The sequence below is a fragment of the Urocampus carinirostris genome, chromosome 2 (assembly GCF_059441175.1).
Source record: "Urocampus carinirostris isolate Australia breed hairy pipefish chromosome 2, RoL_Ucar_1.0, whole genome shotgun sequence".
In the NCBI taxonomy this organism is placed as follows: domain Eukaryota; kingdom Metazoa; phylum Chordata; class Actinopteri; order Syngnathiformes; family Syngnathidae; genus Urocampus; species Urocampus carinirostris.
In genome coordinates, this window is record NC_142350.1 from 18,446,641 (window position 1) to 18,460,371 (window position 13,731).

General features: G+C 38.1%; 1 protein-coding gene across 1 annotated transcript in view; it reads left to right on the forward strand.

The window, feature by feature from the left end:
• smap2 (small ArfGAP2) overlaps positions 1–13,731 on the forward strand; it is a 32,791-nt gene that overhangs the window by 12,053 nt on the left and 7,007 nt on the right. Inside the window, exons 2-8 of the mRNA XM_088329180.1 lie at positions 3,030–3,163; positions 6,207–6,371; positions 6,437–6,496; positions 6,580–6,637; positions 8,343–8,470; positions 8,537–8,720; positions 11,388–11,638. Of these exons, the coding sequence (XP_088185306.1) occupies positions 3,030–3,163; positions 6,207–6,371; positions 6,437–6,496; positions 6,580–6,637; positions 8,343–8,470; positions 8,537–8,720; positions 11,388–11,638 (980 nt within the window). The remainder of the gene's footprint in view (positions 1–3,029; positions 3,164–6,206; positions 6,372–6,436; positions 6,497–6,579; positions 6,638–8,342; positions 8,471–8,536; positions 8,721–11,387; positions 11,639–13,731) is intronic.

Consider the following 13,731-nt stretch of genomic DNA (forward strand, 5'->3'; position numbering starts at 1 on the left):
AAGACGGGAGTTTAAAAAGAGTCCAACAGCCAATCAGGTCCCGTGGCTGTTAGCGCCAACGGGGCAGCCGCAGGTGCCCCGAATCAGTAATGACAGTTTTGACGCAATTTCCTAGTTAGCAATCCCAATCCCAATTTTTAACAACACATTTATCTCTCTTATTGGCTATTATGAGTGAGCAAAATCCAATTGAATCAAAGGCAGCACTGGTTACAAGAGTGTAAAATTGCAATAATTCGGTTGGGAGAACAGAAAGGTCAAATTGTGGCAAAGAGATAAAGGTGCAGGAGGCTTTAGATCACAGGCTGGGGGGGAAATCAAGGGTGCTAAGGACAAACTAATTCCTCCATTCAGAGACTTTTTCCTCATATTTGATAATCCCTCTATTGAGTTTGCCGCAGTTAAGCAGGATTTGCACGGTAATTCTATTATTAGCCGGCATGACAGCTAATGCTCCAGCCAGACAACACTTGTCAGTTAAGCTCTCGTTTTTTGTTCACAGTAGACAACATATATTCCATGCCAAACCCAAGAAAAGGAGATCTTTCTCAAAAATATATTCAGTGAACTTCCTTTTTTTTCGGGCCCAGTTGAGGAAGTGCTAGCTGAAGGTGTTTGTCACCATCTAGTATTGAATTTAACTCACTGCAACAAAACTCAGGAAGAACATTTGCTTTAGGTCAATGACGTGCAGTGAGGTACATTTTTGGTGAGGCACACTCACATTTTCAAAGACAATATATCACCTATAATTTGATTGGCAGTGCAAGAAAGCAATTTAAAAGAAAAAAGAACTTTGAACTTTAAATTAAATCTATAATCCTCCATAATAAAAAGTCCATTCAAAGAGAAAAGTACTGGATCACTTGATTTGCCATTAGCTTGCTAATACTATCACAATTTTTTTGGGTGGATTATGTGTGTGCAAAATCAGAATCTTCGGTCTCACTATCACCCTCTGTCATGAGGCGAGAGACTTGCGTGCCTCATTCTACTTTTCACAGTAATTTGTTACATTTCATTGTATTATTTTTTTTCCCATAAAATAGTGTGAAGATTCAGCAATTTTGGTACATAAAATGCAAAACTATAAATGTTAAATAAGAAAGATGTCAGGATCTGGTACGACACCCTCCACCAAAAGGCGCCAACCTGGTTTGGAACTGGTCACAGGTGTGTCCAATCACCACACACCTGTCTGTAATCATCCTGACCTTATATAATGACTATTAGGACAGCACACGTTATTGGGCGTTTTTCTTATCCACTGTTTCTCCTTTGGACATTTTGTTAGTTGTTTGCGCCCACTTGTGTTTGTTACTTTGTTCATTGCATTTCTACCTCCACGCCTGGTTTGTTTGTTGTTTTTGTTTAGTTTCTGGTTTCTTGTTTGGACATTTTGTTTGAAGTTCTGTGACCCTCATCCGTTTGTGTTTTTGGTTCCTGTTTTGTTGTCAAATACCGTCCCTATTTCAAGCACCCCCTGCCTCGGTTCCTGCAGAATAACTTTAACATCGAAATAAATAAAATCATTTAAAATGTTTTCTATTTTATACATCCTTGATGGCAGCTGAATCACAGACTCACCTGCCTCCTCTGACTGAGTTTGAAAAGCAAGTCTTTGGATTCCAAGACATTTTTTGTTATAGTAGCAACATAAAACATCAGAAATGTTACATACTTATTATAAGTAAAAATGTTCAATAAGCAATTACATGATTAATATTGTTAAAAAATGACTTAAATCCTAAAGATTTGCCTCCCCTGACTGCACATCCGTGCTTAAGTCAGGGTTGGGTTTGGGCTGGATCCTGACTTTCTGTTCCGATACCAGATCAGTAAAAGAATGTAAACTCCAATTTTTAGCTTTGATTTCAGTATTACACCTCATCATTCTGCCTACATTAGTACATACATTTTTTCACAAACAATGGGTAAAGAAGATTTTCATGTTTAGCATTAAAAGTGGCTTACTCTAACGGTTTTGCAGTTTTACACCTGAACCAAATGACCACGCTATACAAACTTTACACTGCCCTCCTAACCTGCCGGTCTCCTCCTTTATTGCCCCTTCTCCCAGTATTTTCCTTTGGCAACCGTCCAAATGGATGCTACAATGTAGCATGACGCTAACTGATTTTTCCAAGATTAGACAGATTCCCAGCTGAGTTTTAGCTCATAATTGGGGTCTCAGACTTGACTGTCGGTAATTGGACTGAAAATAATTGGATTCGTTTTTCCAGTTGTTCTCCTGTGGGCTTTTTTTAGGAGCCTCTCGTTGTCCGACGCAGATTCTCAGGGGATGCTTAACCGGACCTTGTGTAATATTTAGCGCCTCCTAGTGGTAATTTTTTTTTTAATTTATTGAAAAAAAAACAATATGGATTTGAATAGTAATGGTAATACATGAAAGATAGTATAAACGTGATTTTTTTTAAAAATATTTGTAGGTCAATAAATTTGTATTTAATTGACATAAAATGAGGGTCACCTAGGGGGAGCTGAAAACTTTGTCGGCCATCTTTTCCTAGAGGTAACAAAAACCTTTTCTTTCTTTAGTTGGATTTTTTCCTTGTCATCATTCTTATTTTTATTGTTTCTTCTTTTCTTGTGTTTGATTTTTATTCCCTTCATTTTTGCTTCCTCTATTCTTTTCTTTTTTCTTGCTTTTCTTTCTCTCTTTGTTTCTTTCTTGCATTTCTTCTTTTTATCTTTTTTATCCTTTCTTTCTGCCCCCCTTTTTCCTTTTCTTTCTCTCTTTTTTTGTCTATTTTCCCTTTTTACTCTTTTTCTTTGTCTTTTATTTTTCCCCTTTTTCCTTCTTTCTTTTTGTTCTTGATTTTATTCTATTTCACTTCTAACTTACCTTTTTTCTTTCTTTGTGAAACAGAGAAAAATGTGTTACTTTTTGGTCTCTTCGAGTCCCCGCACTCATTTATGCTTGCACTATATAATAGATTGACATCTATTGGTCAAATGTACATAATACACCATATTCCTTTATGGTGACGCCAAATTGAATCTTTCAGGTCCTCGGTGGTCTTCGTGGAATTTGGGGATCTTTATCTGCATAAGATGTGCCGGTATCCATCGAAATCTCGGGGTCCACATATCCAAAGTCAAGTCCGTCAACTTGGACCAGTGGACGCAGGAGCAGGTTCAGGTTGGAGGATATTTCATTTGAATTGGTGACTAGAACTTCTCTAAAGTTTGGAGCATTTGATGTAACATTTTTTTCATTACTTTACACTATCTTTTACTTTTGGTTTCTAATACAATGGGAAATTTGATATACATTGATTTATGTCTGATATATAAGATTATTTTTACATTTTGGATACTATTCTTACAAATTGTAATTAACTTTTTACAATGTATGATATTTGTATTTTTTGGGTATTTTTTTTTATCCCTTTTTAAAAAAAAAATTTTTTTTATCATATAATAAAAGAAAGTGATACTTGAAATAAGCAAAACAATTCGCTAGGAGAGCAAGAAAATGTCATTTTATTATTTTTCTTGGTAATTATACTTCATATTTTCAATTGGATTTTGCAGAAAGTACTTTAAATTCATCCTAAATCTTAAAATATTTATCCATGTTTTATTTTGAAACTATGCTTATTATTCTATTTATATATATATATATATATATATATATATATATATATATATATAAATATATAAATTAAAAAAAAAATATATATATATATATATATATATATATATATATATACACACACAGTGGCTTGCGAAACTATTCGGCCCCCTTGAACTTTGTGACCTTTTGCCACATTTCAGACTTCAAACATGAAGATATCAAACTGTAATTTCTTGTGAAGAATCAACAATAAGTGGGACACAATCATGAAGTGGAACACACTTTATTGGATATTTTAAACTTTTTTAACAAATAAAAAACGAAAAAGTGGGTGTGCAAAAGTGCAGCAAACTCTGTCAAGAAGTTCAGTGGGGATCTCTGAATGATTCAATGTTGATCTAAATGACTAAAGATGCTAAGTGGAATCCACCTGTGTGTAATCAAGTCTCTGTATAAATGCACCTGCACTGTGATAGTCTCAGAGGTATGTTTAAAGAGCAGAGAGCATCATGAAGAACAAGGAACACACCAGGCAGGTCCGAAATACTGTTGTGGAGAAGTTTGAAGCCTGTTTTGGATACAAAAAGATTTCCAAAGCTTTAAACATATCAAGGAGCCTTGTGCAAGCAATAATATGGAAATGGAAGGAGAATAAGAACACTGCAAATCTACCAAGATTGGGCCGTCCCCCTAAACTTTCAGATCATACAAGGAGAAAACTGATCAGAGATGCAGCCAAGAGGCCCATGATCACTCTGGATGAGCTGCAGGGGTCTACAGCTGAGGTGGGAGAATCTTTTCATAGGACAACAATCAGTCGTATACTGCACAAATCTGGCCTTTATGGAAGAGTGGCAAGAAGGAAGCCATTTCTTAGATATCCATAAAAAGTGTCGTTTAAAGTTTGCCAGAAGCCACCTGGGAGACATACCAAACATGTGGAAGAAGGTGCTCTGGTCAGATGAGACCAAAATCGAACGTTTTGGCAACAATGCAAGACGTTATGTTTGGCGTAAAAGCAGCACAGCTCAATACACCATCCCCACAGTCGAACATGGTGGTGGCAGCATCATGCCTGCTTTTCTTCGGCAGGGACAGGGAAGATGGTTAAAATTGATAGGAAGATGGATGGAGCCAAATACAGGAACATTCTGGAAGAAAAGCTGATGGAGTCCGCAAAAGACCTGAGACTGGGATGGAGATTTGTCTTCCAACAAGACAACGATCCAAAACATAAAGCAAGAGCTACAATGGAATGGTTCACCAAAAAATATATCAAGGTGTTGGAATGGCCAAGTCAAAGTCCAGACCTCCATCCAATTGAGAATCTGTGGAAAAAACTGAAAACTGCTGTTCACAAACCTCAAACTCGCTGAGCTTGAGCTGTTATGCGAGGTGGAATGGGCAAAAATATCAGTTTCTCGATGTGAAAAACTGATAGAACCATACCTCAAGCGACTTGTAGCTGTAATCGCAGCAAAATGCGCCACAAAGTATTAACTCAATGGGGCTATATCATTTTGCACACCTACTTTTTCGTTTTTTATTTGTTAAAAAAGTTTAAAATATCCAATAAAGTGTGTTCCACTTCATGATTGTGTCCCACTTATTGTTGATGCTTCACAAGAAATGGCAGTTTTATATATTGATGTTTGAAGTCTGAAATCTGGCAAAAGGCCACAAAGTTCAAGGGGGCCAAATAGTTTCGCAAGCCACAGTATTTTCCCTACTGGTTGATACCTTTACTCAATATTATTTCTTATTATACAAATGTATGTGTTTGTCTTGCTGTCGGTCACCCCTTTGGAGTGATACGACCAGGGTACATAGATAGATAGATTATACAAATATTTCAATGATTATTTTTACTAAAATAAAAAAGATAATGCTAATCAATTGACCAACATTGTCTGCCACTGCGCAGAAAAATGCTACTTTATACAATGATTTTTTCATTTTTTAACCTTTTTTGTTCCATTGATCTTCAAGGATTCCTCTTTTGAATACTTTTTTTCTTACTTCACTATATTTTAACCTTTTTTTCTAACAAAGTAAGAAAAACATGACATAGAATAAAACTACGCTTTAATTGATGATAAAAGATAAAATACATCATATTTTTAAGTGTTAGTTTTCTTATTTTACTGAATTATTATTATTTATATTATATTACATATTTTTACTATTTACTATGACATTTGTTTTTCTATTTTGAAAAATCGGACATGGCAAATGTTATTTGATGTGTTACATCGATTAAAAAATATACATATGTACTTATAGATCTGTTTATCTATTTATAGATCGAATAATAGATCATTAGATCTATCTATAGATTAATTGATCTATTCATCCGTAGATTTATCTCTAGCTTTATCTATTGATCATTTTTTCGATCAATCCATAGATCAATCTATTGATCGTTCTTTAGGTAGATAGATGGATAGATAGATAGATTGTCTAAATGACATTTTTCTCAAAACATCCTCATTTTTCTAGGTGGTCTTAGCGCGGTGTATTTTTAAGTTCGTCATGAAATTTCAGCCGTAAACCTCAATATTTAAAAACACATTTTAACACTTCAGTTATATTGTCCTTCCTCCAGTGTGTTCAGGAAATGGGAAACGCCAAAGCTAAACGCTTGTACGAAGCGTTCCTGCCCGAGTGCTTCCAGCGGCCAGAGAGCGACCAGTCGGCAGAGAACTTCATCAGGGACAAGTACGACAAAAAGAAGTACATGGACAAAGTCATCGACATCCAGATGCTCAGGGTGAGTCTGCGCTCTCTCATGTAGCGGAATATTCAAAGTACCCAAAAACGGTATTGTGTCTGCAGAAGGAAAAGAGCTGTGAAAACATTCCCAAGGAACCTGTCGTGTTTGAGAAGATGAAAATCGTAAGAGCGACACACATAACTGCGGGAATGATGCGTTTCTTGCAATTGCGCCGTGTTCATCGACTTTTTCTTGTTTTTGACAGAAAAAAGATATCAGCCCCAAGATAGACTCTGAATGTGTCACAGACTTGCTGGTATTAGGTATGGTATCCTCAAACAGTAGTCCGCAACCTTTTCTGTACTGGTTTAATGTCAAGTCATGTTTATTTGTATAGCCCCTAATCACAAAGACTCTCCAAGGGCTGCAAAGATCAAAGACTATTGCAAACTACAGACTGTTATGACACCATTACCTGATCTAAAACATACATGAGGGCAAGGAAAAACTCAAAAACCTCAACATGAGGAAAATGAAGAAACCAAGAAACCTTGAGCAGGGACCACTTGCAGGATGGCCAGGCTGCAATGGATGTAGCATTAACAAAAACAAAAAATAAAAGTAAAATATAAGATAATTAAAGTAGGCACCCTTAGAATAGGAAGATAACTTGGTTGGCTTAATTTTTACTGTAAGTTTTGCCGTTAATTAGTGTCGTCGTCTTCCAAGCTAAATACTAGCTTCTTCTAGACCTTATTTTGATTTTCATAAAGCATTTCATCTTATATTGTCAGAACCAGGAGTAATGGTAGACCCAAACGCGTAACGTTTCACACTAAAGTTCATTGGGATATCGAGGAAACAGACGGCAGCGCTCCAGTGCTCGCTGGACAGGGGTAGCAAACAGCTCACGGGATCGGAGCGTGATCGGAATGCGGAAGTGGATTTGCCGGAGCCGGAGATCGGAGTGTGGTCAAATGGTCAAAAATGGGCCGTTAGCCACAGTGGGAGATCAGAGCGTGGTCAAATGGACAAAACGAGTCAATAAACGGGAAATCAGGAACAGACGAGTGGAAAACAGATGAAGACGGGAACAGACAGGAGCCAGAGTAAAAGTGCTTGCCTTACACATGCGGTGGGTCGCTGACGAGTGACTGGAGTACTGGGAATAAATAGGAGGGGAATCAATCAGGCAATTTGCAGCAGCTGGCACCAAACGAGCAGGCACAGGTGAGTGCAATGAGTAATCATGACATATATGTGTTTTCTACGTCAGAATCTTCTTCTTCGCTATAAAGGTTCCCGAATTTATCTTTAGCGTCTACCGTACCAAAAACTAGTGCGATCTTGTTCTACTCCAAAGAAGTAGCATCATAATCATTGCCAAATACTAACGTTAGCTTTGTATATGCTAAGAAATAGCATTTTCTTCTTAAAAGAAGACAATTCTTAAAAAACAAAAAACAAAAAAAACTAGCTCAATTTCTTGTACTACGCATTATCTCCACTGGAAACAAGCGTAGTCTTAATCTACACTGAAAATAAGCATATTTTTACTCACCCCGAACAAAGCTTTTCTTCTTCCACGTCATGAACTAGCTCCTTCTAACCTGAAAAAGGTGTCTTTAATGCGTCAACTAGCACATTTTTTGTCCACGCCAGAAAGTAGTTTTTATTTCTATGCCAGGAACTAGTATCTTCTTTTTCCAAACCAAAACCAGTCGCATTTTATTCCTCGAAAACTAGCATCACTGTCATCACCTATGCTAGCAACTGGCAATTTTTGTTTTGGCAGCCAAAAACTGGCTTAATTGTCAAAAACAAAAAATATTGTTGTGTTTTTCAATGCTGGAAACCAGCATCTTTTGCTTCTCCCAAAACATCAGCGTTTTCTTTTACTTAGGCTGTCTTCTTCTATGGTTTTATTGCTCCTAAATACGACTCTTTTTAGTTGTTGAAAATGACTTGGGATTAAACCTCTAAACTGTTTTACCACTGCTTCATTTGAATGTGTAAAATATCATTTAGACACTCCAAGCCCCACAGCGTCTAACGGTTTTCCGGGCATTCACGAGAGTCAAATGGGTCCAAATCCGGTCCGTCCTGCCTTGGATCTTTTCAGTCACACTTCAGATCCTTCTTCTTCAACAAACACAGTATGAAAAACTGATGGAGTCAATAAAACATGTTTTGGGTAACAAAACTGGATTTTTGGTCTTCAGGCTGCCTCCACCGTCTTGCCTCAAGGCAGGGCGACCGCCTCTGTGCCTGAAAACCTCAGCCTCTTCCTGGACCCGGCACCCAAAAAGGCAGAAGGTGCCTTCAGGAAACTGTCCAAGGACTCTATTCTGTCCCTGTACGGCTCCACCCCATCGGTTAACGTCAGCAGCATGGCGCCCCCTCATGGTAAGCGGCGTCTTTTTGGCTTTTTAGTAGTCAAGTCATCTTTACTAGTATAGCCTGTATTCACAAGAAGTCTCAAAGAGCTGCACGGACTACAGACTAGCATACAAAAGTATGCTATACACTTGCAAATATTTAAGATATTTTTTTTTAATTAAGAGCAATAAAAGAGCGAGTACAGTACTTGGTCAGATCAGTACTTAGTGCATCAAAATACAGTCCCAAGGAGACCAAAGTGATACTAGAGGTTCAACGCCGGATCAAGGAGACGTCGCACAACTATATATGATCTTGTGTAGCCATCTGCTGGATTGAAGTGGTACAACAAGCATGTCCCCTCAACAGCCCAACTACAATACAATGTCTCAACGGAATTCAATGCATAAATCACGCGACACAACGAATTGATGATGAAATCCATTGCCAACGTTTCTCATTTTAATCTATTTTATCGATTTGCTGTCGCAACCCAACTAAATTTAACAAAACTAACGTACAAATAAAGGTCACTTTACCTCCTTACAGATTTAGTTACATAATCTGAGAATAAAACACACGAACAAACTATAACGTAAATATTAGGAGAGTTGTTGTCCATTCTCTAAGGCCTTGTCCAATTTTATCTTTGGAAAAAAAGCATGCCATTATTTAGTATCTTTCGTCATGTGATCAGCCAAGTAACTGTCACATTCCTCCAGGACCAGTAGGTGGCAGTAGACTACAATTTTTTTTTTAATTTATGTATGTACTCCGTGTTTCCGTAGTGCAGTGGTTCGCACGGTCGCCTAACATGCGAAAGGTCCCCTGTTCGAAACATTTATTGCCCTGGAGAAGGATGGGCGCCACTGGACCGAGATGCACCACAGGATATGGTGCCCCCAGTGGTTAAGGGAATACGTACTACAGGGAAAGCTTTATTTAATGATTTTGTTTGATGTAGCCATTTTAAAATTGCATTGGAAAAACAATAAAATAAAGAATTCTTATTCTTTTATATATAAAATAAAAGAGTCAGAAAAAGCTAGACTGATATTTTTTTCTCATTTTAAGTCGTATTTTAATCACATTGAAATATAGACCCTTTTCAGAATTTTCCTAGCACATTTGTTGAGGCAGAACAGCAAAACTCATGTCACTTTATACTAGCCGATAGACAGAAAAAATGGAATGTAGCTAGTTACATCTCAAAAAGCTCAAAGTATGTGATAGTGTTTTATTTTAGTGATCAAAGTAAACATGAAAAAAATCTTCTTTTGATCGGCACAATAGCCCCTTTGTAAAACTTCAGTGCCTAAAATAGATCGCCCATCCATATCAGGTAACGAGTAAAAGACCGTTTTATGATAGCAAGTTATATAGACGAAAAAAAGTGTCTCAGATACTTCGTATTCAAAGTAGTTTAATTCAAACATAGGTTAAGATTGAGAAGGATTGAATTTACATGGCTGAAGCAATAATTATTATTTTTAACAAATATCTATTGAATTGAATTGTCTTTATTGTCATTGGTATCACCATTGTGAAACATTGTATGCAACGAGATTAGACATGGCACTCCAGGGTAAACATTTAATAAAGACTTCAAAGAGAAAAGACTATCAAGATAAAAAGGCAAAAAATATTTACACCTTGGACCGGCTGGGAACATATGTTGGCCTGAAGAGGGACGGGTGCCACCAGGCTGTACTTGCCCAAGACACACCAAAGGAAATGGTTCCCCTACAACCCTAACGGCTAAGGGATACAACCAACCCACTAACCAGAGCTTAGAAACTCGTCTTAGTTATAATAATAGTATAGTCTATTGTACCACTAGTGCAATGAAAAGCAACAAAATACCCCAAAATAAGTCACAAGGTATATATTTTCACAGTTTAATTTTGCAGCGACAACATATGTTTTCACAGTTTTGTGTGCTCGTTTAAGGTGGTGATGGCCCTGGGCAAGAATTGAGCGTGGTCGTCCTAGTTTTGAAAGACCTGTAGCGCCTACGTTAATGTTATTATTATTGTTATAATAATAAAAATGATAGCAAGAGATAATAATTATCATTAATTTTGTTATTATTATTATTGAATATCTACTAGATAACACCAGTGCTAGCAAACTTAAAGTCTATAGTAGGTTTTAGTAGCAAACACTTTCCCCGACATTTATCATACTTACAAACTTACTAATTTATTCAACTTTTGTAAATTGCTGTTAGGGTCTGACACACATCCTACCACCAGAGGGCCCCAACCAGGCCTTGAACTGGGCACAGGTGTGTAATTATCACTCACCTGTGCCAGATTATCCCGAACCCTTCAAAAGGACATTTTGAAAATTACCGACTGTTGGGTCATGGTCATTTATTTCCACCACCACGCCAGGTTCTTTTGTTTCCAGTCTTGGTCAGGTTTATCTATGTTTCTGGTTTCTAGTTTGGACATTTTGTTAGTTGCTTTATGCCCACTTTTTTGTTTGCTCCTTTGGTCTAAGTTGTAAATAAATACTGTCCCCTGCTTCAAGTTCCAATAAACAGTAACAATTGCGACTCTAAAAATGCCCCTCAACGTAGACATTTTCCCTCGCTCTATGCAATCTCGTACTGCTACCTCTGCCGTTTTGGTCAACAATAAAGATATACAGCTGCGACAAATTTCATGTTAGTCTTTCACGTTTCTGCAGGCTTGTACATGAACCAAATGGGCTACCCGACACATCCCTACGGACACTACCATTCGTTAGCCCAGGCTGGCGGAATGGGTGGGGCTATGTCACAAGTTGCCTTAACGGGGCAGCAGCACAACGGCTTGATGCCTTTTCATGGCGCCGGGGTGCCCCAATGCATGATGGGACAGCCGCAAAACGCCATGATGGTGTCGCAGCAGAACGCCATGATGGCGCAGCAGCAAGTGCAGCAGTGGAACGTTGGACCGGTATGTCTTCGTCCTCCCTAGTAAGACAATTGGGCACACTAGGAGTGCTTGTTTCTGTGGTTAGTTGCATACAATTCCCTAGTTAATATTTACTAGGGCATCAATGTTCTTCACTAGCACTGTTGCCAGGGCCAACTTGTTGGATAATGTCTCCTACCAGGAGTATCTTCGACTTTATTACTAGTGATACGAAGAAGTACTGTGTATGTTCTGCACTATAAGGCACGCCAGATTCTAAAACGCACGGAATTAAAACTACGGCACCGTATGTATACATTATGAACATTGATCGCTGACCAAAATTGCAAAATATTATATGCAATAGGAATCAAACCTGGGTCACAAAACCATACCACTAGACCACTAGTGATATGGATATCATCATTATCACACTATTTTTACTTAGGGTGCCAGAAATAATCGTTGGAGAATAAGGAATACTGAAAATTGTTCCCAAAGATAAAAAATAAACGCAAAAAATCAGAACAAGGGGAATAACTCATAATTTAATGTATCTGATGATAAATCCGTTTTTACGTTCATCGATTTACAGGCACAAGCATGAACAAATAAAAGTCCTGTACTTGATTAACATTTTTTTACAAATACCCTCTGTACTGTCAAATTGTCGCCATCATGCGGACGCTATGGAAAACTGCATTTACTTTCCTTAGCCAGAGACCGGCAACCCAAAATATTGAAAAAGCCATATTGAAACCAAAACAAAAAAATGTGTCTGGAGCCGCATAAAAAATGAAAGCCTTATGAGTAAGGAAACACATACTGTATACGTACCATGTTCTTTGGAAAACGTGTCGAATACCAGCTCAGTAGCCTAGATGGTAGTGTGCCCGCTTTGAGACTGGGAGGTCGCTGGTTCGCGCCTCGACCGAGACATACCTAATTGGTATAATGGCGGCGCCCTCTGGCTGCGGCTGCATCGACTCGCTACAACGGGTCAGGTGTATCGACATTTCGTTCTGTGTACATTGTTACAAAGAATGACAATACAAAGGAAATTATTATTATTATTATTATTATTTGTGTTCCTACAGAAACCACATATTTTTTAAAAGCCTCAGAGAGCAAGTAGGGAGCGCCAAGGAGCCACATATGGCTCCAGAGCAAGTTTAGTGGGTCGGAAGTCCATGTTTGGTGGCGATAGCATCGTCTCCTTTTGCCTTTTTCTGCTTTTGTGGATCCAGAGCCTCTCGTTGACATGGCTTTTACGAAAACTTAAATTCGGAAATGATTTGCGCATACGTAATGTAGATTTGTCAAGCTGTTTTACAATTGTGTACAACTTAGACCGCAATGCCATTGACGCATAGGCAGACACAGGCAGAAAACCAAAATAAGTCAACCGTGATACAGCAAAGGATTACTACAGTGCATCCGGAAAGTATTCACAGCGCTTCACTTTTTCCACATTTTGTTATGATACAGCCTCATTCCAAATTGTATTAATCTAATCTCTTATCTCAAAATTCTACACAAAATACCCCATTATGACAATGTGAAAAAGTTTTTTTTTTACTTTTTTTGAATTTATAAAAAATAGAAAACTAAGAAATCACATTTACATAAGTATTCACAGCCTTTGCCATAAGGCTCAAAATTGAGCTCAGGTGCATCTTTTTTCCACTGATCATCCTTAAGATCTTTCTACAGCTTAATTCAGTTGATTGGACATGATTTGGAAAGGCACACACCTGTCTATATAAGGTCCCACAGTTGAGTGTGCATGTCAGAGCAAAAACACCAAGCATGAAGTCAAAAGAACTGTCTGTAGACCTGCGAGACAGGATTTTCTTGAGGCACCAATCTGGGGAAGGATACAGAAAAAATTCTGCTCTTTTGAAGGTCCCAATGAGCACAGTGGCCTCCATTATTCGTAAATGGAAGACATTTGGAACCACCAGGACTCTTCCTAGAGCTGGCCGGCCTTCTAAACTGAGCGATCGGGGAAGAAGGGCCTTAGTCAGGGAGGTGACCAAGAACCCAATGGTCACTCTGTCAGAGCTCCAGCGTTCCTCTGTGGAGAGAGGAGAGCCTTCCAGAAGGACAACCATCTCTGCAGCAATCCACTAGTC